Source organism: Cibotium barometz, chromosome 40 (genome assembly GCF_041138505.1).
Source record: "Cibotium barometz isolate CiBa-2024 chromosome 40, ASM4113850v1, whole genome shotgun sequence".
Taxonomy (NCBI): domain Eukaryota; kingdom Viridiplantae; phylum Streptophyta; class Polypodiopsida; order Cyatheales; family Cibotiaceae; genus Cibotium; species Cibotium barometz.
The window spans coordinates 1904247-1924970 of NC_141085.1; the positions used below are offsets into that span (position 1 = coordinate 1904247).

Sequence of the window (20724 nt, forward strand, 5' to 3'; positions counted from 1 at the left end):
CAAATAGAGATCATAAAAGAGAGATACTTTAGTGTAATGATGCCATCGGTGACTAGCTTATGAACAAAGTGAAAGTGGACCTCAAGGTCATGCCATGGAAGGATGAAGTTCGAGGCAACGCCAAGGCACTCTAGCTATCCGTAATAAGAATACGGATCGGATAATCCAAAAGCACATTAAGATTGCTCAACATATGAAACAACCATTAACAGCTCATAGCAGGTATTCAGATAAGCACGGTTCTCACCCTCAGTAGAAGATAACGAAACTATATTTTGCTTATTGGATCTCCATGAGATAAGACCGGAACCAAGAGTGAAGCGATAACCCAGAAGTGGATCTTTGAGTATCCTAATAATTTTCCCAATCAGCACGAGAGTATCCAACAAGCTTAGTGCCTCCTCTGAAAGAGCGACCATAGTCCAAGATACCAGATAAGTATCAGAGAACCCTCAAAGTGACCTGCCAGTGAGAATGTTGAGGAGCAGAAGAAAACTAGCTGAGAACATTGATACTGTAAGAAATGTCGCACCTGGTGTTGCTTGAGTTCCATGTTTTCATATGGATCTCAGTGGATGGGATTGACTTTTGAGGTGGGGAGCACCCCCTCACTTCCTTTTTATTCACCATACTCTTTAGGTGGGGGAGCTTCCCTTGCTTCACTCTTTGGTGCATGGATCCTCTTCATCAACGCATCTTATGGATCCTTGGTCTTGGGTCAAGCTTTACATCGACACATCTTCAGCACGATCGTTCTTTTTGGGCTTCATCGACTTCGTCCTTATCTGTTTTCTTGCTCTTTCCCTTCCATTTTACTCATTGTCGTCTCATCCGACCACATCTGAGACCAGATGTGTATTGAATGTGGGGGGAACTTTTAACGTTTGTATGCTGAACAATATTATAACAATTTTAACCAAATACAACTAGTGTATGGCAAAAAGGATACCTAATTTAACAACTAGGATTTTACTTGTACTTTATCGTGCAACACACTCAAGGCTTTTATGAGTGGACTATTTAAAAAAATCATTTACACTTGTACCTTTTTTAAATGAATCTTGATGTACTTAGATGTTAAGTTTTAACCCCTATGGTTTTCTAGGGAGCAATGGAAGTCACACTCACCTCTTGATGGGTAGCAAGGATGATTTTTGATGGGTTGAGTCTCTCTTCAAAATGACGGGAGGGTTGAGTCTCTCTTCAAAATGATAGGAGTAGAAGAAATAGTGCCTATTTTTTCACATTTTATCTTATTTTTTACGCCCACTCAAAATAAATGGTTGTATATTAAGTCCAAAATATCAAAAAACAGTCATGAGTCTATCAAAAAGCAGTGTCATGTTGTTCTTTATGGATCTTATGTAAAAATCTTAGTGTTTATTAGAAGAGCACTTGGTGTCCAATGCGTTTATGAGAGTACTTTAAGCATTTTATATTTGACCCCAAAATTATGTTGACACCTCAATTATATATATACATATATATATATATATCTTGTAATGCGAAATTTTCATTTGTGCTAAAAATATAATTGACACCTCAATTTTACATGTATATATCTTGTAATGCGAAATTTTCATTTGTACTAAAAATATAATTGACACCTCAATTATATTTTTTAGTACACCATTTTAAATTATTACGAATGAAGGAATGAAGCCGAGCTACATTATTTAGATCTGGTGGCATCTTTCCATCTCGCTGGAAATAAACTGGTATGCGTCTCAATCTCTCTCTCTCTCTCTCTCTGTGTGTGTCATTAATGGTGCGATTTTTTGCTTGCCATTGAAGCGAAGCAGTGGCAAACGTGACAGTTACTGTTTTTCTTAGAAGGCCTAACTTTTAAACACAGTAAACCATTTGGTGAGGTCTAGACATACACATATGTGTGTGTATATGTTATGTACGTATGTATGTGTGTGGATGCTATGTATATGTCAATGGGTATATATACACAATCGCTGTGGCTACTTGTTGTTTAATCTTTCAAACAATTTTCCATTTGGCTGATATATATGGAGCAGATTTCGATTGCCATGGATGATCAAGGACAGCAGTCGATGGAGCAAGGGTTGGAGCATACACCCTTGCCTGCCCTTTTTGACAAGGCCTTACAATTGCACTCACGTGCTGTAGACTCCCAAGTTACATCTGTGAGTTCATCTTTACGTGTGCAGGCATGCGTGCATACACGCACACCCTCAAGCTGGTGATTAAACTTATCTTGTGTTGTTTGCAGGATGAAGCAAAGAAAGGCTGTGAAATTCTTCGACAATGTGAAGGTTTGATAGATAAGCTTGGCCTTTTCTCTCCTAATGAGCAAAAGGATGACATCAGTACTGGTGACCTGAAATACCTATTGGTGAGTACATGCTGAGGTCTTCAGCGTGGTTTTCCCTTTCAAACATTTCGTCCGATATATCCAAGTATCTGTTTAAAGCTGCCAATGTCCTATGCGTGTTTGAGAAGCAGGATGATGGTTGCTCATGTTGATGCCAATATATGGCGACTAAGGCATGCCTTGGTGTGCTTGTTTCATTATTTGAAGTGTGTTGGATGACGTGCCATCAATTGTTTGGGCATTACCATCATAGAGAGAGAGAGAGAGAGAGAGAGAGAGAGAGGGGTGGGGGCAGGCCAGGTTATATATATGCCCGAGAAAAAGAGGCTGCCGACCAGCTCACGATTGGGCAAAAAATAGCCCACGACCCAATAAATGGGAAAAAAGGTGTGAGGGGTGGGTGACCAGCCCCTCATGCTAACATGGTCAGCCCTAGGGGTTCAAATAGGACACCAAAGAGGCGCCAGCAGCAAGGGGATGATGATGTCTAACATTCAGTACCCCTTGCAAAAAACAGCCCATGACCCAATAAATGGGAAAAAAGGTGTGAGGGGTGGGTGACCAGCCTCTCATGCTAACATGGTCAGCCCTAGGGGTTCAAATAGGACACCAAAGAGGCGCCAGCAGCAAGGGGATAATGATGTCTAACATTCAGTACCCCTTGGACTTCCACCAGGCTTTGATACCAATGTAATGTGCGGTTGTCTTAAGATCTCTGCAAAACACAGATGAACGGAGAGGAGATGTTGCTGAACAGTGTCTGTTGTATGTATATCAAGATGGGGAGGGGGTCGGCCCATTCCGGCCTCTATACGGGTGTCACACGTGCAAGCTCCATTTTCAGCATTTGTGGATGTTTTGTCCAACTTTATGTTTTATGCAAAGTGATGATGGATATGTGTTAAGGTTGTGGCCATGTTTGTACCAGGAGATAGGTCACATGTAGGCATAAGGTACAGGAATGGACACATGTTTGGTACAGCCTTGCTACTGATTGGACAGGGGACGGGGAATCCATGACAGAGATGGATAGTACCCTTGGAAGGTAGAGAGGGAGTGTACAAGTGTGTCTACTGAATGTCTTTAAAACAATCTTTCAATGAAATCATAGTATTATTGATCATAAATCTCCAAAATATTGAGTCCATTGATTTACAAAATATATGATGCAGAAGCACTGGATGTGTCAGGGTGTGATGCTGTTCATAGGGTGAGAGGCTATGGATGGTTGTGGCAACCTTGATCATGGGAGAAAGCTTCTGTATGCAGACTCAATGTGTGAGTCTTTTGATGTGAACAATGGTTGGACTTGTTTGTGGTATGAAGCCATGATGCAGGGTCGTTGCAGGCTTCAGGAGTTCTACTATGACAGCTGAGTTTCCAGCCTTATTGTAATCAAAGCTCTTTTAATCAATTAAAGAAATACCTCAAGGGACGCCACTGCGTTTTGGGGCCAATCGGTGTTCTTGTACTGTTTGCAGGAGCACTCTAGCTCCCCCAGTTTGTTTTCCTTTTCTTGGTCCTCAAAGGTGTTGAAGTGTTTTGTGTGCGAGTGTTTGTTTCACATAGTGATACCATTCTCCTTGTATCTCATGGACAAATTAAGAAAGTAATGAAAAAGAGCGTTTTTGCGTACTCGATTTTTGTACGAGATCATGTTGAGAAAAATAATGTACATGTAAACACTCTTAGTAATGATAGGTTGAAATTTTTGCAAGAGCACAATGATTGTTTTGCTGATGAGTTACCAAATGAGTTGCTACCTTAACGACCGGAAGATCATCGCATTGATCTTGTGCCGGGTAGCTCACCACCTAATAGGCCAGCCTATCGTGTAAGTGCATCCCAAAAAGAGAAGATCATGAAGCAAGTGAATGAGCTTCTTGAGAAGGGTTTGGTTTAGCCAAGCTCTTTCCCATATTATTCACCCGTCCTCTTGGTTCAAAAGAAGGATGGATCCTTTCGTATATGTGTGGATTATAGAGCTTTGAATAAGCTTACCATTAAGAATCGGTTTCCGATTCCACGTATAGACGATATCCTTGACAAGTTGGATGGATCGGCATGCTTTAGTTGAATTGATCTCAAGAGTGGATATCATCAAGTGCATTTAGTGCCTGAGGATGTACACAAAACTGCTTTTAGGACAGCATTTGGGCTTTACGAGTATCTTGTTATGCCTTTTGGTCTTACAAATGTCCCGGCTACATTCAATAGAATGATGGATCGCATATTCCGTGGGTATAGGAAATTTACAGGTGTCTTCTTTGATGACATCCTAGTCTTCTCGAAGACCGAAAAAGAGCATAGAGCCCATTTGGCCATTGTTTTTGAAGAACTCCGTAAGCATAAACTCTTCATAAATGCAAAGAAGAGCGAGTTCTTCTTGTCAGAGATACATTATCTTGGGCATATTGTGTCCAAAGATGGAGTGCGGATGGATCCTGCAAAGATTGATGCAATTCGGAATTGGTCCGAATTGAGTTTGGTGCATGAGATCCGTAGTTTTCTTGGATTATGCTCTTACTACCGGAGGTTCATTCGGCACTTTGCATGGATTGCTTCTCCTTTGCATGATTTGACAAAGAAGAAGGCCGTGTTCAAATGGACTAATGTAGAGAGGGATGCATTCCTCAAATTGAAAGATGCAACTACTCATGGTCCAGTGTTGATCATTCCGGATTTGCAAAAGCCTTTTTGTGTGGAATGTGATGCATCTGGAAATTGCATAGGAGCTGTCCTTAATCAAGAGGGACATGCCGTGGCTTATGAGAGCCGTAGATTGCATGATGCAGAGCTATCTCTTGGCATTTATGAGAAAGAGCTCTTGGTTGTAATTCATGCACTTACTATATGGAAACATTACCTTCTTGGGGCTGATTTCACTGTGAAGACAGATCGCCAGAGTTTGAGGTATTTTTTTAAAACCCAAACTAAGTTGTCAGAGAAGCATATGAGGATGGCCAATTTCCTCTCTATGTTTCATTTTCAGATCTTGCTCACCCTGGGAAAGAAGAATGTAGTGGCTGATGCATTGTCACGAAAGCCGTATGTAGCAGCTATCTCGGTTGCCTCTCATGGGGACTTGTCTACCATGCGTGATTTGTATCATACGGATGCTGATTTTGCCACTATTTGGGCTGATTTGATGGTTGGTCATGCACATGCCTCATATGTGATCAAAGAGGGTTATCTCATGAAAGATAATTTGCCTATGTGTGGTGTCTGACATGAGGCAAAAGGTTTTGGATGAGTGCCATGCTCCTCGATATGCTGGTCATAGAGGCATAATGCCTACTACGCACATGATTAAGCGGTATTTCTTTTGGCCAGGTATGCGGAAGGACATAGAGGCACATGTACGTGCATGTATCACCTGTCAAAAGGTGAAATTTGATAGGCAAAAGGCACCAGGTTTGCTTCAGCCATTGCCTATTCCCACGCAGCCATGGGAAAGTATTACAATGGATCTCATTATGGACTTAACAGGGTAATGATGCGATTTGGACAATTGTGGACAGGTTTAGCAAGCAAGCTCATTTCTTGCCGGTCAAAAAGACCATCAAAGCTGAGCATATGGTTAAAATATATCTTGCACAAGTGTTCAAGCATCATGGAATGCCGAAGTCCATTGTGGGGGATAGAGATCCCAGGACTACAAGTCTCTTTTGGCGGGCCTTATTTGATAATATGGGCACCAAATTGGACTTCTCATCAGCTTATCACCCTCAAATGGATGGGCAAAGTGAGGCTGCAAATTCAGCCGTGTTGGATCTCTTGAAATGTTATGTGGCGGATCAGAAGTCTTCTTGGGAGAAGTACTTACCGCTTGTGGAATTTGCATACAACAACACGGTGCATGCATCTACGGGAAAGGTCCCGTTTGAGATTGTTTATGGTAAGGTGGTTTTGCCACCCATCCTTCGTACAAAGGATGAGATATTTGCAGTTGATGAGTATGTAAGAGACTTGGATATTGCTTTTGCTCAGGTGTGGACAGCCATTGCAAGGTCACAAGACAAGCATAAAAAGGCTGCCGACAAGCATAGAAGGCAATTGGATGTTAAAGAGAATGATTGGGTATTGCTGAAATTTGAGAAAGCTAGACTTGCAAAGAGGCCTGGCAAAGAGGGTGCATATCCTAAGCTTGCAACCAGGTAGTATGGGCCTTTTCGAGTGATCGAGAAGATCAATGAAGTGGCTTTCAGATTGGCATTACCTAGTCATTGGCACATACACAATGCTTTTCATGTGAGTCTCCTTCGCAAGTATGTAGGGCCGGAGCCCAGTGAGATGGTCATCGAAGATGCACCAGAAGTGGATGAGCTTGAGGAGATCTTGCAGCCAGAGCAGATTGTGTATCACAAGGAACGCAAGCTTGCTGCTGCTGCAGGCAAAGTTGTTAGGTGTTACCTTGTGAAGTTTAAGAACTAACTTCCCATTGATGCTAAATGGGTAGATGAAGAGTTTTTCAGAGATTGCCCGCATGTTCTTCAGACATATTTGGATGCTTTTCAGTTGCGGACAACTGTTTAGAAGCCGGGGGGGATGTCACCATTTGGCCACCCAATTGGTCCACCCGTGCTTTCTTATCATGTATATACATTGGACTGGTGTCCATGACTACACATTGGTCAAGCAAGCATGAAAACAGCATACAATTTCAATTGCAAGCAAGCATATAAAGATGCTACTCAATGCAACATTGGTATGGACAATCCCCGTTCGTCAGACTATACCAAAATAGACGTGCTCCAAGCAAGTACACGAGGTACCTGACCCAATGGATTATGGAATACCAATCCACCAAGCATTTCCGGGCATGTACACGGAGGCACAAGTCCCAACGGAAAGCCAAGTCCACAGTAACACATGAGTGGCATCAATCCCCGGCATATACAACTGCTCCGGGTAAGGGGATGCCCGCCCGCGAACCGTGCATGTGAAACTGTCTGCTAACATGGTTACGTGGCATATGACAGGTGGTAAGTATTGGTCATAAACTTGTCCTTAGGAGTTAGCGCTAATTTATAAGTGAGTGTGTACACACTTTATTAAGTTTTGGGCGACCAAAACTCACTTATAAATTATGACCAGGCTAGTGTTCACACACGTTGATGTCCCAAGGTGGACATAACCCAATGTTCAGCGCCTAGACCTTATCCCCTTTGTACAAAGGGAGTAACCAGCCATGTGTCCACTCTAGCTTGCTCCACAAAGCACCTGCCTACCACCTACACTGGACAACTCACCACCTCTCTCCTCCTCCTCTCTAGAAATTGGCGCCTCCTTCATGAGGGCTGTTGGGCTGCATTTTCTGCACATTCTCCTTCCCAACTCCATTTCCAAGCTTGCTAAGGTGATTTTCAAGCTTCCAAGAGTGTTTCCGGATGCTAATCACTCTCCTACACACTCCCAATGACTGAAATTCAGCAAAACAGTTCTCTTTATTGCATAGTGACATGGGACGGGGGGAACGGACCCTAGGGACGGGGAACGCCTGGGACGGGGGCGGGACGCCCGCGGGACGGAGGGACGGGGACGGCAGCCAGACAGCGCAACGGGGACGCCGGGAACGCGTCCCGGGAACGTTCCGGGAACGGCGTTCCCTGTCCGTACGGGAACGGTCAAACTGACCGTTGCGCAGTTTTTGACCGTTGGGCGGGGCTTCAACGGCTGTCTCTCCTAGCCGTTTGGTGATGCGCAACTCCTCCTCAAGGCTGAAGCTCTCCCACATGGCTCCCCTTCTTCTATATAAGAGACCTCCATGCTCTCCTCAAGCCATCTCCTCTCCAAGCTCTCCCTCTCCAAGACCCAAGGCTCAAGGCTCAAGCTCTCCCTCTCCAAGCTCTCCTTCTCCAACATCCAAGCTCTCTCTCTCCAAGCTCACCCTCTTCAAGCTCTCCTTCTCCAACATCCAAGCTCTCCCTCTCCAAGCTCACCCTCTCCATTGTCCAAGCTCTCCTTCTCCAACATCTCCATCCCAATTCTCCATCTTGACTCTTTCTCAAGCTCTACCATCCATCTCAAGCTCTACTCTAGTCTCTATCACTATGGCATCCTCTTCTCAAACCCCTTCCTCTCCTCAACCCGGGTCCGCCGCCGCCTCCACCACTTCAACACCCGCTCCATCACGAAGGAGGAGGCCCGCCGTACATCGATGGAGTTGGTGGGATGAGGTAGAGTGCTCACAATACGGTCAAGGGGGTGGTTCAAGACCATGGGTATGTAAGCTTTGCGGCTACAAGCGAACCGGCGGTGCCCACAAAGTGCGTGCTCACTTCTTGCATGAGCCCGGCAACGAAGTGCAATTTTGCAAGGAGGTTTCGGCCGAGAAGAAGAAGGAGCTCCTTGAAAAGCTTGTGGTTTATGAGGCGGCCGAGTTGGCAAAACGCAATCCTCAAGTGGCCGTCGACCCCACATCCTTTGTGAGGACATCAACGCCGCATGTACCTCGTTCATCAAGAGAGGCATCCGCTTCTCGGGGACGCCAAAGTACGCTTGATGAGAATTGGAACCCTCAATTGAAAGAGGAGGTGGACATGGCGGTGGCACGATTCTTCTTTCATGACCACATAGCATTTCGGGCGGCACGGTAAGTCCTTGGCACTATGCTCATGTACTATTCAAAATTCAAATATCATGCTCTAAACTTTAAACTTTAAAGACTAAAACTTAAAAGACTAAATGATGGTAAAAATCTGAATTTTGTTTGTGTTTTGCATATGGTGTTTTGGATAGATCTCCATACTTTCGGGCCATGTGCAAATTGATAGCGGAGTATGGACCCTCTTATGTTCCCCCCTCTTCGGAGACCATCCGCACCTCTCTCCTTGACAAGGAGAAGGCAAGCGTGGAGGTGGCGGCCAACCACATGAAAGAGCAATGGGCTGAAAATGGTGTTACCCTCGTCGTTGATGGGTGGAGTGACACTAGAAAGCGCTCCATCCATGGAGTTGTTGCCTACTCACGAGGGGAGACATACTTTGTCGACTCCCATGATGCTTCCGGGACGGGGAAGAGTGCCGAGATACTTGCTGCGGAGTGGGCAACAACACTAGAGACGGTGGGGGCGGAGAATGTCATTGCCATATGTGCGGATGGAGAACCGGCAAATAGGGCGGCGGGGACAATTCTCCAAGCAACCTATCCTCGCATCACCGTGTGCTTTTGCATGGCCCATTGCCTCAACAACCTTATCAAAGACATAGGGGCCTTGGATTGGGTTGCACCTGTCATTGAGGGTGCCAACAAAATAGTGACCTTTGTCCTCAACCATCACAGGGTGCAGCACGAGTTTTCCAAGAAGTCAAGCCTCTCTCTTCTTAAGTATTCCGAGACGAGGTTTGCATTCAACTTTCTCATGCTAGGCCGCTTGTGTACATGTAGCGGGGCATTGAGGGGACTCTTCCTCAGTGATGAGTTTGCACGCACTTCAGAGGCTTCCACGACGGTCGGCAAATTTTGCAGGGAAAGGGCGGATGATGCGGCATGGTGGGAGGAGGCCAAGGCGCTTGTGGAGATGGTGCAACCGATTATTGATCTCCTTAGGGTGGTGGATTCCACTCAACCATGCATTGGCAAAGTGTATGAGGCAATGGATCGCATGACAGAGAAGCTAAAAGCAATGTTCAAAGTCAAGCCTCACTATAAACAGGTCAAATCCCTATGTTTGAAAAGGTGGCAAGCCTACCACTCTCCCCTCCATGCTGCTGCCTACATTGTTGATCCTGAGTTTCAAGGCAAAGGGCAACACAAGGACAAAGAGGTGAGCAAAGGCCTTCGACAAACCTTGGATCGCCTTTACACTAGTGAGGAGGATCGCCGCACAATCAAGGACCAATTGCAGATTTATAGAGAGAAGCGGGGGGCTTTTGGTTTGGCAGATGCACAGGCGGACCGCTTCAAGGTAGGGTCTGCACTTTGGTGGGAGGATTATGGTGCGGAAACTCGAAAGTTGCAGGAATTTGCTGTGCGCGTACTCTCACAGGCTTGCAGTAGCAGTTGCCTAGAGCAACTCTGGTCAGTTTATAGCCACATTGCCTCTAAGAAGAGGAACCGCCTTGGTGTACAGCGTGCAAATGATTTGGTGTTTGTCAGTGCCAACTTGCGAATGCTTTGCAAGGGCTTGACAAAGAAGGCAGATCCTTTCACCGAATGGGAGCAGGCACAGCAGGACCCACATCTCTCTGATCAGCAGAGGGCCGAGATTTTAGAGGAGCTTGAGGTTGTGCCCGAGGCATTGTCCCCCCCACCTCCCCCTCCCCTCCCACTTGAGGACCAGCCTATGGAGGACTTCACCGAGGAGGTCACGATTGATCTTCACCCTTTTCACCCTCTTGCCTAGTCTCTTGACTCTTGAGTCTTGTATCTTGGCACTTAGTCATTTTGCCTTGAGTGTACACCCTCCTTGGGCCTTTCATTATGCCATTTGGCATTTTTGTTTAGATTGATGATTGATCATTGTACACTCACTTTTGTTTATCACGCCATCGGCGCCCCATTATAGTTTTTTGCTAATACGACTATGCATTTCTCCTCTTTTTGGTGCAATTTTGTGCTTAATGTCTTGGTTTCTAAGTGTAAATCAAGTGTGTTAAAAAAAATTGCAAAAAAACAATCGTTTTCAGATTGCCGTTTTTTCCACCGTCCCCGGGACGGCCTTTTGCCCTGTTCCCGTCCCGTTCCCCGTCCCCGTCCCCGTTCCCGTTCCCCGTCCCATGTTTCTATGCTTTATTGTTGTAATTCTGGTCTTTTTGTTGAAAACCCTAATTTCAGCCCTCCTTTCTCAAGTTGAACCATAGGGGAAGCTTTCCCAAGGTTCCCTTCATCCTCTTGAAGACTTTTGTCGCGAAGAATTGTGACAAATCGAAGATCTCTTCACTCCAAGGACTTCCATCGCGAAGACTCTACTGTTATCGACTCTACTTGCAATTGGTAAGCTTTAATGCTTAAATATGGAAGCAAGTAGCAGGAGGGAGGAACCGGATTACAAGATCACATACCCTGTGTAGTGTTCTCTTGTCCTACGTGCTCTCTTGCAGATTATTGCTACCATGTGTTGGTGGAACAATAGAGAGCAGATGATGGTAGGGAACATGGGCACTTGAGAGGGTAGTGTGGATTGCAAGTCTACAACGACACCCACTTGTTTGCAATACTGTATTCATATGCATTGGTATGGAAATCTGGTCAGAAATGCCATGACACTATGTACTTGATTCTCCCAAGATCAATATACTTTATTTGAGGGAGGAGTCAGCCGTTCCGGCTCATTGTGTGTCTCTTGTCAATTCAGCAATTTACTTCTTGTATTTGAGCAAGTGTCCATCAAACCTTAGTGTATTTAAGTGTATTGATTAGCATTGTGTTCAACCAAGTTTCACACGCTACTACTGTGTGCGGGCTGCATCTTTGTGCTGCTTTGGGAGCTTCTTTGAGCTCTACACTGCCTTGCTCGACTTGGCAAGAAATCAACATAGCTTCCTTTTTGTTTATTGAGCTCCTTAAGTTGAGGGTTAAGCTCTTAATGAGCTTCAAGCTCAATGCTTCTCTCACAATGAGAGTTCTTGAAGATACAATATATGTGAAAAAGGCTTGTGAGGAATTTAAAAGTGAATGGTGAGTGCTACGTGAAGAGATTCACGGGAGAGATTAGATAGGATTTAGTGAGCAATTAGTAAACCAGTTAAGGATAATTAAACTAATGCATTTGGAGAGCTAGACGTAGGCTCTCATACCATGTTGAGACACATGGATCAAGCTCTCCTAAAGACAAGACAAATATCTAATTAGATGCTAATCCTACTGCAATGACAACACAATTAACATGACTAATCTAAGGTGGGTGATACCTAAGTGAACTCATGATAATGAGTATGTGCTAATTAAATTACACTCAAGTTAATTAGACTCCAAGATAGATTAACTTGGACACACAGAGAAACTTGAGATAAGTGCAAGTGATATATTTGCATTGCTTGAAATGGGCTCCTGTTGTAGGAGAAGGTATAATCCACTTTAGGTTTTTCTTACATTGGGATAATGCCCAACTCTCATCACATTCTCTCTATCTCTCATGTCACCTTAAATCTCAACATGTGACACACCTACAAGTATGCAAGGCAGAGCGAGACATCAGATAATAACCGACGGGCAGGGTTGGACAACGATGGTGACATGATGTGGCATTGCTGACATGGCAGTAGGGTAGAGTTGGACAACAACAATACTACTGGCCAACTAGGAGCATTGGTGCATATATATACGTGGGTAGCCAAATTGTCATATTCATTTTCTTTCCTCAGTGTTGGACTTCACAGAGTGTTTCTTTGTAGGCGAAGTGCTAGTCGGGAGTGTACAGTAGGTCACAGGGTTGTGATTTGACGTCTTCATTCTCAACCACATCTTGTACGTGAATTTCACTTGTATTACTTCTTTCTTGTACATAATACAGAGCGGTAGTTTATGACTCTTGTGTGTGCTGTGTGAGAGATTTGGCCGCACTCTTCTATCTTTGGAAAACTCTAGTACGTAGGTGCAAGTGTTCTACAGTTGTTATCAAAACCCAAGGAACTTGCAAATTTTTTTTTTCTTTTCTGGCACCCGTGTGCATTGACTACATAGATAGACTCTAGAGTAGAGCTCATTGATCATGTTTTTAAACCCTAGAAAAGGTGATAAATTTTATCAGCAACATACCACAACATTCCATTGGGATAAGCAATATGCAATGCCAGGCGTCCCCGGCAATACGTATCCCTTCACACATCCATGCAGGCAGGATATGAAAACACGTCATTCATGAGCAAAAACCCTCTAATGCATTCACATGCATGATTGCATCCATGATTTATGCACATGTATGTGTAATGGAAATCCCCCGTTCTTAGTACTTGTACTATTTTGGGCACTTTGGAATTCCCAGAGACCTTTCCCATAGGAACATGCCCAATTTGGTGACATCTTCCAGGCCTTTTAAATAACCGCAACTGTGATAGTTCTCTTGCGAGAAAGAACTCCCAGGTGGACATCTATCACACGCTGTGGAGAAAGAGCCGGTGGGCTCCAGTCACAAGTAGAACTCACTTATCATATCGGTGAAGCATGTCCTTGGTTGTGGAGCCTCTTGAAGGAACACCGAGTCTCACATAAGCCTTGCTTGAGTGGAACTCTCAGGTCAATATCCAGTCTCACAACCATATACCCAAGCCTCTTCGCAAGGGAAATAGTATAAACAAATACTGTAGATATAGTCAAGATAGCAAAAAATAACTACTTCAAAACAAATCCACTGCAGCAACAGCTCCACTTGGCTATAAAGCGAATCCTTGTTATAAAAGATACATTTGGATAGAACATTCTTCCCAGAAAATAAATCGATGTATAACATCTTGAATAATACTGTATCACTTGGCTTTAAGCCCTTGTGATAACATTGATCCTGCATAAACATGCAACAAGAAAAATATCCAAAAATATTATTCATTATTGACTGGTCACACCAGTTGGTTATTAAAAACCAAAAACTTAAGCTACTTTTTAGACTACTAGATGAAGTAGAAAATTTTAAAAAGGATAGAATACCTTGGGTTTTATATAAACCCATGTAGGCATGCCCTCAAGAGCTACCAAGCCCTTCCTGAGGAAAGTATGGTGGTCCCTTCGGAGTGTAATCCTCTTCACCACCAGCTTGAAATGGTTGCAGGGAAGGAGAAAATCGAGCACTCATCTTCTCTTGCATTGCCTTTCGAAAAGCTGATTTGTTCCTTGTTTTCTTAGCTTTTCCCTAGGATGCTCTTGTGCCTTCAAAAGCATGTGCTTCCTGAGAGTCACTTGTACTCATGAAAGTTCTCTTCTTCTTTGAAGCACTTGCTGTTTGACTCACCTCAATGTGCACCTAGTAGTTTGTGGGGGCTTGAAACTTGATGAGTGAATCCTGCTTATCTTTTGGCTTCAATAAATACCCCTGAGGAAGTACGAGATAGCTGATAACCCTTTTCTAACAAGAAAGCAATGGCCACCTCTCTTGAATTAGCCTGTACAAGAGGGATGGGGGATGACTTTGCCTTAAATTTGATGTTGAGAACCTAGGCTCTGATACCACTGTAACGACGCGGGCATCCAAGTATATGCTTCGATCCTAGTTTGAATACACTTGGCAAACAATGAGAAATTTTACATGAAAGCTATCCTCTCTTTCATATCCACGGACACCTTGCTATGCAACACCTAGCAACACTTTCAACGACCACCATTCTTTCCCTTGTTTTGCGTTGATTCACAGGCACCATGTGAAACCCATGCTCTAGCCTTGTGTTGCAGCAATGGTTTTGCTTTGCTTTATGATGTGTTGGCCTCCCACAATGTCTTGTTGTTGGCCAGGGGGTGGTGCAACAGGTAGAATAGCTAGAGTCAGTCAAGTCGCAGGTATAGAAAGCAATCAGCAACATGTATAGTAGATTCTAGCGGCAGGTATAGCTGGTACGTTACAGTACAACACCGCAGACATAGTAGAAAGGAATCGACACTTGGCGGTTGGTTCAATACCCGATAGCAGGTGCAGCAGGGACAATACGTCGGACAACAGCAACTTGAGCAAGTAGAACTCGGGCAAGTGTTGCATGTACAACAGTCATCGCCTGGCGACTAGGAGAAAATGTACGTCAACATGATGGAGTGAAGGGCATCGCCTAGGAATCGTTGCCAGGAGAGTTTTCGCACCAACCAACCTGTGTGTTGATCATTGCGAAGGTGACCTGGTTGACCACCTTTTATGCATACAAGCTTATTGAATTTTTTAGAAAGCCACATAAAAAATGGAAGTTTTATCTCTTGGGGGTACATCTAGCGACTTTTATACGTTTCCTTTCCATGAGTTTTGTTGCCAAATAAGTTGTCCATGATACCCAAACTTATCAATAATGTCCTTCATTTAAAGAATGTGAACACAAAAGTTTATAAGTTGGTCGCCACAATAAATGTACTCTTTTTGGGCCTCTTTTCTCATGTTTTTAAACCGTGGAAAAGGCGATAAATTTTATTAGCAGACAATAACATTCCATTGGGATAAGCAATATGCAATGCTAGGCATCCCCGGAAATACCTATCCCTTCACACATCTATGCAAGCAGGACATGAAAACATGTCATTCATTATAAAAATCCTCTAATGCATTCACATGCATCCATGATTTATGCACATGCATGTGTAATGGAAATCCCCCGTTCTTAGTACTCGTACTATTTTGGGCTCTCTGGACTTTCCAGAGACCTTTCCCATAGGAACATGCCCAGCTTGGTGAAACTTTCTATCCTGGAAAACCCTAGCACACAGGTCCAAGTGCTATACAATGTTTACACAAATCATACCATTTGTGAATAATAGTCCATTCCGAATAAAGAATTGGTTCCTTACCGTTGCATCAGAGGCTGGATTCTCTAAGCTATTGTCATCAATTGTGGAGCTCCCATCCTGGACTTGCTACTAATACCGATTAAAATGCTCGTAGGTCCCACATAGTGCTCATTATACAAATCAGCCCCAATCTTGGTGAAAACTCAGCTAATTCACCTCACCAATCCTACTCAAAGCATTGGGAATCTGATTTTGGCTTCCTTTTCTGTATTTAATTTCCATATCAAAATCTTGCATTAACTCAGTCCACCTTACCTTCCTTCCTCTCAACTCAAGCTAGTCACATACTATAAATAGTGTCTCCATATCTTCAAAGCATAGTACAGCATAAAGCTCCTCCTTCTGAATAGAGTACCTCACCTGGGCTTCATTGAGCTTCTTGCTCCAAAAAGCAACCTGTTTATCCTCCTGGAACAAAGTTGCCCCTATCATAAAATCACTAGCATGAGTCTCAACCACAAATAGTTTGCTAGGATCAAGTAAGGCCAAGGTAGCTGAATCCTTCACCGTCATTTCAAAGCTTCGAAAGGCCTCATCCAGCTTTTCATTCCAATTAATAGGACTAATTGGACTTGCACCCACATACTTTGAGCAGGTTCGTAAATGACAAAACCACCTTAGAATAGTATCACTTTTGAAGGAAATTACCGAATCCCGAAAAAGAGCGAAGCTGTCTTACAGTTTGAGGAATTGGCCAATCTAATACTTTTTGTATACAGTACTCTTGGGTACCCATTCCTTCTTGGTGACCTCCCTGACGGGTTGTTGAGGTTGAGATTTGGGGGGTGGTCTTCATCTCTGACAGTGAGGTTTTGGTTCTTCCATAGGGTTGGAGGGGCTGATCAATGTGGTGAGGTAAGAATGAGGTGTAGTGATAGAGGTTACCTGTTTGCGGTGGCGGCATGTAATTGGAGGCGGCGGCTTGGGGGGGTGTTGATAGATTTGAGGTGACCTCGTTCACCAAAGGTATGATATCCATTCCAAAGGGGAGCTCAAGCATCGCAGTCCTCCTTTGCCAGCTAACAATGCAATCCGTGGCTGCGACTCATCCCCTTCCGAGGATGATGCTCTCTTTCAATGTACCTATAGGGGGCTAGTGGGACTAACTTTAAGTGTCTTAACTACAGGCCTTGTTCCTTCTAAACAAATACTCCACAACTAAGAGAGAGGAAGGGGGGCTACTCTACACTCTTATGTTTATGGACTGATCTTAACCATCGGCTTTCGTTTTTGGCAGGTCCCCTACTTTCTGGCAGAACTCATGGAAAAGGTTGAGAGTTCAGATCGCCTGCAAGCATTGAGATTGGCAAGCTCACATCTAAAGGTGCTCTTGCTGTCTTTTCTAAAAATCAAAGAAATTTCAAAGCATGTTTTTTGGAACACTCTTAAGACATCTATTGACAATTGCTTTGGGATGGTCAGGTCTTCATATCCTCATGTGAAAGATTGGAGCTTTTATCAGATGCGGAATTGAGATCTTACAATCAAGAGGCTCCAGTCACAGCGGACACACGGAGGGCAACAAAAGTGCGGATTGTGTCCGGATAATATCTTTGGTTTCAGACAACACAGATGATTGCACTTCTTTCTTACCTCCATGTGTTCTTCTAATGCATGTTGGTTTCTCTTGTTGTTTAGATAGCCCGTTTTAAGCGTGCGAAGGCAGAAGAATCAAAGCTACAAGAAATTAGGGAGAGAAGAGAGAGACGAGGGCGTTCTAGGGGAGCTTCTGCAAAAGGATCTACTGCTGATTATGGAGAAGATGACATAGAAGATGAGTTTGAGGAAGAGGAGCGCGAGGTACAAAGCTATGCTTGACCTTTTGAGGTGTGAAGCATGTGTGGTTGTGGGTGCATTGTGTGGATCAGGAGGATGGCTAGTTACCAGTGCTAGCAATGACTCTATGTGGAGTGTCTCTGTGGGTCAGGAGGATGGCTTGTTGCCATTGCTGGCAATGACTATGTGGAGTGTCTCTCCCTACAGTGCCGTCATTTATCTTATGCACTGTAGGCACACACTGGTCTCTGCTAGTCAATACTAAGTTAGATCTCTTGCTTGACTAAGTGGAGGCCTAGCCAGGTGTAGGAACCTGGATAAGTGTAGCTTGCTGTTTTTTTCAGTGAAATGGTGGCTTGAACCTTAGGCTTGTGATCACCTATCAACTTTTTAAACCGCTGGATTCTTTGACTGCAGGCATGGCTTTCACGAATATCATTATCTCTGTGCAAGGTGAGTTATCGGATTGGCATCTTGGCAGAACTTTGGGATGATGACCACTTGTTCTAAGGAAAGAGGTTTGGAGGTTTTCTAAGGCTTTAAAAATTCAGGAGACTTGACATGACTGGTTTTTTTGGGTCATGTGGCAGGCGTTGGACCTTGCAGAGATGTTGAAATTGGAAGAAGAGGTTTTGGGTGTCAAGCACAGTGAGGTTGGTTGCTCAAAGTTAATGAAGGTTTTTGTTTCTTGTTAATGTGACGAGAAAATAACCTCTTTTATGCATGTGTTGTGGGGGGATTGCATCTTCTCTATGCAATAGAATGGTCAGGAAGTGCTCACTAGGGCAATGCTGGATGAGAGGACATCCAAAGTTGAGGCATGGCACAAAGGTGCAGCAACGAAGGCGAAAACTTCTAAACCAGCCCAGCCGATCACATGTGCCACATTTGCACAAGATGTAATTGAGGGAAGAGCTAGCTTAGGTCAAGGACATGAACATAACCATCAGCCTTTGTTTGGTCCAGCTAGTCTTGTTGGAGATCATATCACAACAGAAAGGCAGAGAATTGCAGCAGAAGTCTTTCAACCAAGTCACAGGTTGGTTGCATGTGGTATTAAACATTCAGATATCTGCATGCTTGGATCAATTATGTCTAATGCGATGATTGCTTTGTAGATTACCAACTATGAGTATCGAAGAAGCGGGGTTGATGGAGATGGAAATAATGAGGAAGTGGACGGAGAGGAATGCCAAGATCCAAGAAGAGGCAAACTCTTCTTGGGCAAACGAACCCAAGAAGGACAATGAGAGCGATGATGAGGCAGCTGAATACAAGGCAAGGGCATGGGACGATTGGAAAGATGAAAATCCACGGGGTTCTGGCAATAAAAAACTTACCCCTTGTGGTTAATCCACACAATCTTTCCAGAAGACCTTGTTAAATGAATAATTTCAGAACTCTGCAGCTTGCGTTGTGTAACATGGAGTAGCCACTTTGATCAGGGTTCAGAAGAGATTTCAATTGGATGTAATGCTTTAGAATGGCCAACATGCAAACATTGGAAATGGTTTTTTTAAAAGAAACTTTACACAGTTTTACTGATGATGCTTTTGTAGAGCCTTCACTTCTGTGTTTGCAAGCAAGCTTTCTCGAGAATGCTTGGTACGTTGACCGGATCGATAGGGTGAGAAATCAGAATGAGCTTTGGCTCACCAAAACATGCAATTGGATGGGGTGTGGCTGAATGTAGAAGAACCGAGAGCTTGTGCACGTGTATTCACTTTGTTTGAAGAAAAAGCGTTGGTGCATGTATAGGGCCAAGCAAGAACTTAGCTAAGAAGTTTTGGTGCTCTCATAAGGGAACAAGTAGATGACCATGATGATGATAGACCTTTCGATGGAGGATGTATATGTTGTGTGATGCTATATTATCTTTTAACTGAGGTCAGTTGTTTGAAGCCTAGGGGATGTCATAGGCTGTGCTTTGCTTCGCAATTTCCATGGTGGATTGATAACAAACATAACACACGATTCATATTGCATAGAACATAAAGCTTCCATTAAACGTGCATGCTTTCCTTCAAGGTATATATAGCAGGGGAATCTTGAATAGCAGCACGAACACCATAGGACCCCACTGGCCGAAGCGTCATCAAATTTCGCTGGCAGTTGCACCCCCTTGGCTGACTTTAGCAGCCTTTGTGGTTGGCTCCTTCCACACAAGGTAGGGGAGTCCTCACATGTAGCCAGCTTCACCAAGGTCACGCTGGCCTTCTATCTCCTCGTTGCCCGTTTGACTGTGAATTCATGAAGATTATAACTTTCAGACAGATTCTCAAAACCAAAGCGTAAGGTTAAACTATCAAAGGGTTTTTTGGGCTTATCATTAACATCTTGCGAGAGAAGTGGCCTCCTCGAACTTCGAGCAAAACTCTTACTTTGCTACTTGGGTGTTTTTAACAACAGTGAATAGCACTTAAAAAGTAATGTTGGCCTCTCCAATTTGTTTGCTAAAAAAAAAAAAAGTCTACCCCTTTCTACATCCTTGCCATGGAGGAAGAGATGTGGTTATAGAGGACTTCAGAGGAGATGCTAGAGAGAGTGACACGTGGCAGGGGGAAATGTATGCATAATCGAATAGATGTTAGAGAGAGTGACATGTGGTAGGGGGGAAAACCTATGCATAATAGAACAGTGCGGCGCATTAAGTTAGTGTTTCCATGCCACTTGATGGAGGCCGAGGGGGATCGAACCCGCGATAGGATGAGAGCCCTCACCAACTCGCATATATATATTTATATATACAAAAAATTAATATAATAGTATAAAATATAATAATAGTAGTATATCATTTAATATCAAATATTCATAATAATTGTATTAAATATTAGTACTAAATATAAATATATATTTTTATATTTTTATATTCATAATTGTGTATATATCATATATTGTAATAAAAGTGAATTTTAAAATTTAGGTTAAATATATGGTGTGGGTGTGTGTGCGTGCGCGTGTGTGTATGTGTACACACACAAGATGCACATGGGTTGAGGGATTGGTAAGCTTCATACACACACATGCACACAAAGACACACACATATGTGCATATACACATGCACTCGTGTGCACATATACATATACATATATACACACAAATATGAACTTGCACACACACTCGAGTGCGGGAACATGTGTATATACACATAATGTACACACATGCACATGCACATGTGCGTGCGCAT

General features: G+C 43.6%; 1 protein-coding gene across 1 annotated transcript; it reads left to right on the forward strand.

The window, feature by feature from the left end:
• The first annotated feature begins 1585 nt into the window (after positions 1-1585).
• On the forward strand, positions 1586-19081 carry TAP46 (2A phosphatase associated protein of 46 kD). Its single transcript, XM_086779078.1, has 10 exons — positions 1586-1718; positions 2028-2156; positions 2243-2365; positions 16998-17084; positions 17183-17287; positions 17399-17560; positions 17954-17989; positions 18127-18189; positions 18298-18575; positions 18655-19081. The coding sequence occupies exons 2-10, from the start codon at positions 2040-2042 to the stop codon at positions 18887-18889; spliced, it is 1206 nt and encodes a 401-aa protein (XP_086635204.1). The 5' UTR covers positions 1586-1718; positions 2028-2039; the 3' UTR covers positions 18890-19081.
• Positions 19082-20724: the final 1643 nt, after the last annotated feature.

What these genes read in the sequence shown, in the direction of transcription:
- TAP46 (XM_086779078.1), top strand. Translation starts at nt 2,040, where the DNA reads ATGGATGATCAAGGACAGCAGTCGATGGAGCAAGGGTTGGAGCATACA. An exon ending in GTGACCTGAAATACCTATTG is followed by an intron (nt 2,366 to 16,997) that starts GTGAGTACATGC and finishes CGTTTTTGGCAG; the next exon opens with GTCCCCTACTTTCTGGCAGA. An exon ending in TGGGTGTCAAGCACAGTGAG is followed by an intron (nt 18,190 to 18,297) that starts GTTGGTTGCTCA and finishes TCTATGCAATAG; the next exon opens with AATGGTCAGGAAGTGCTCAC.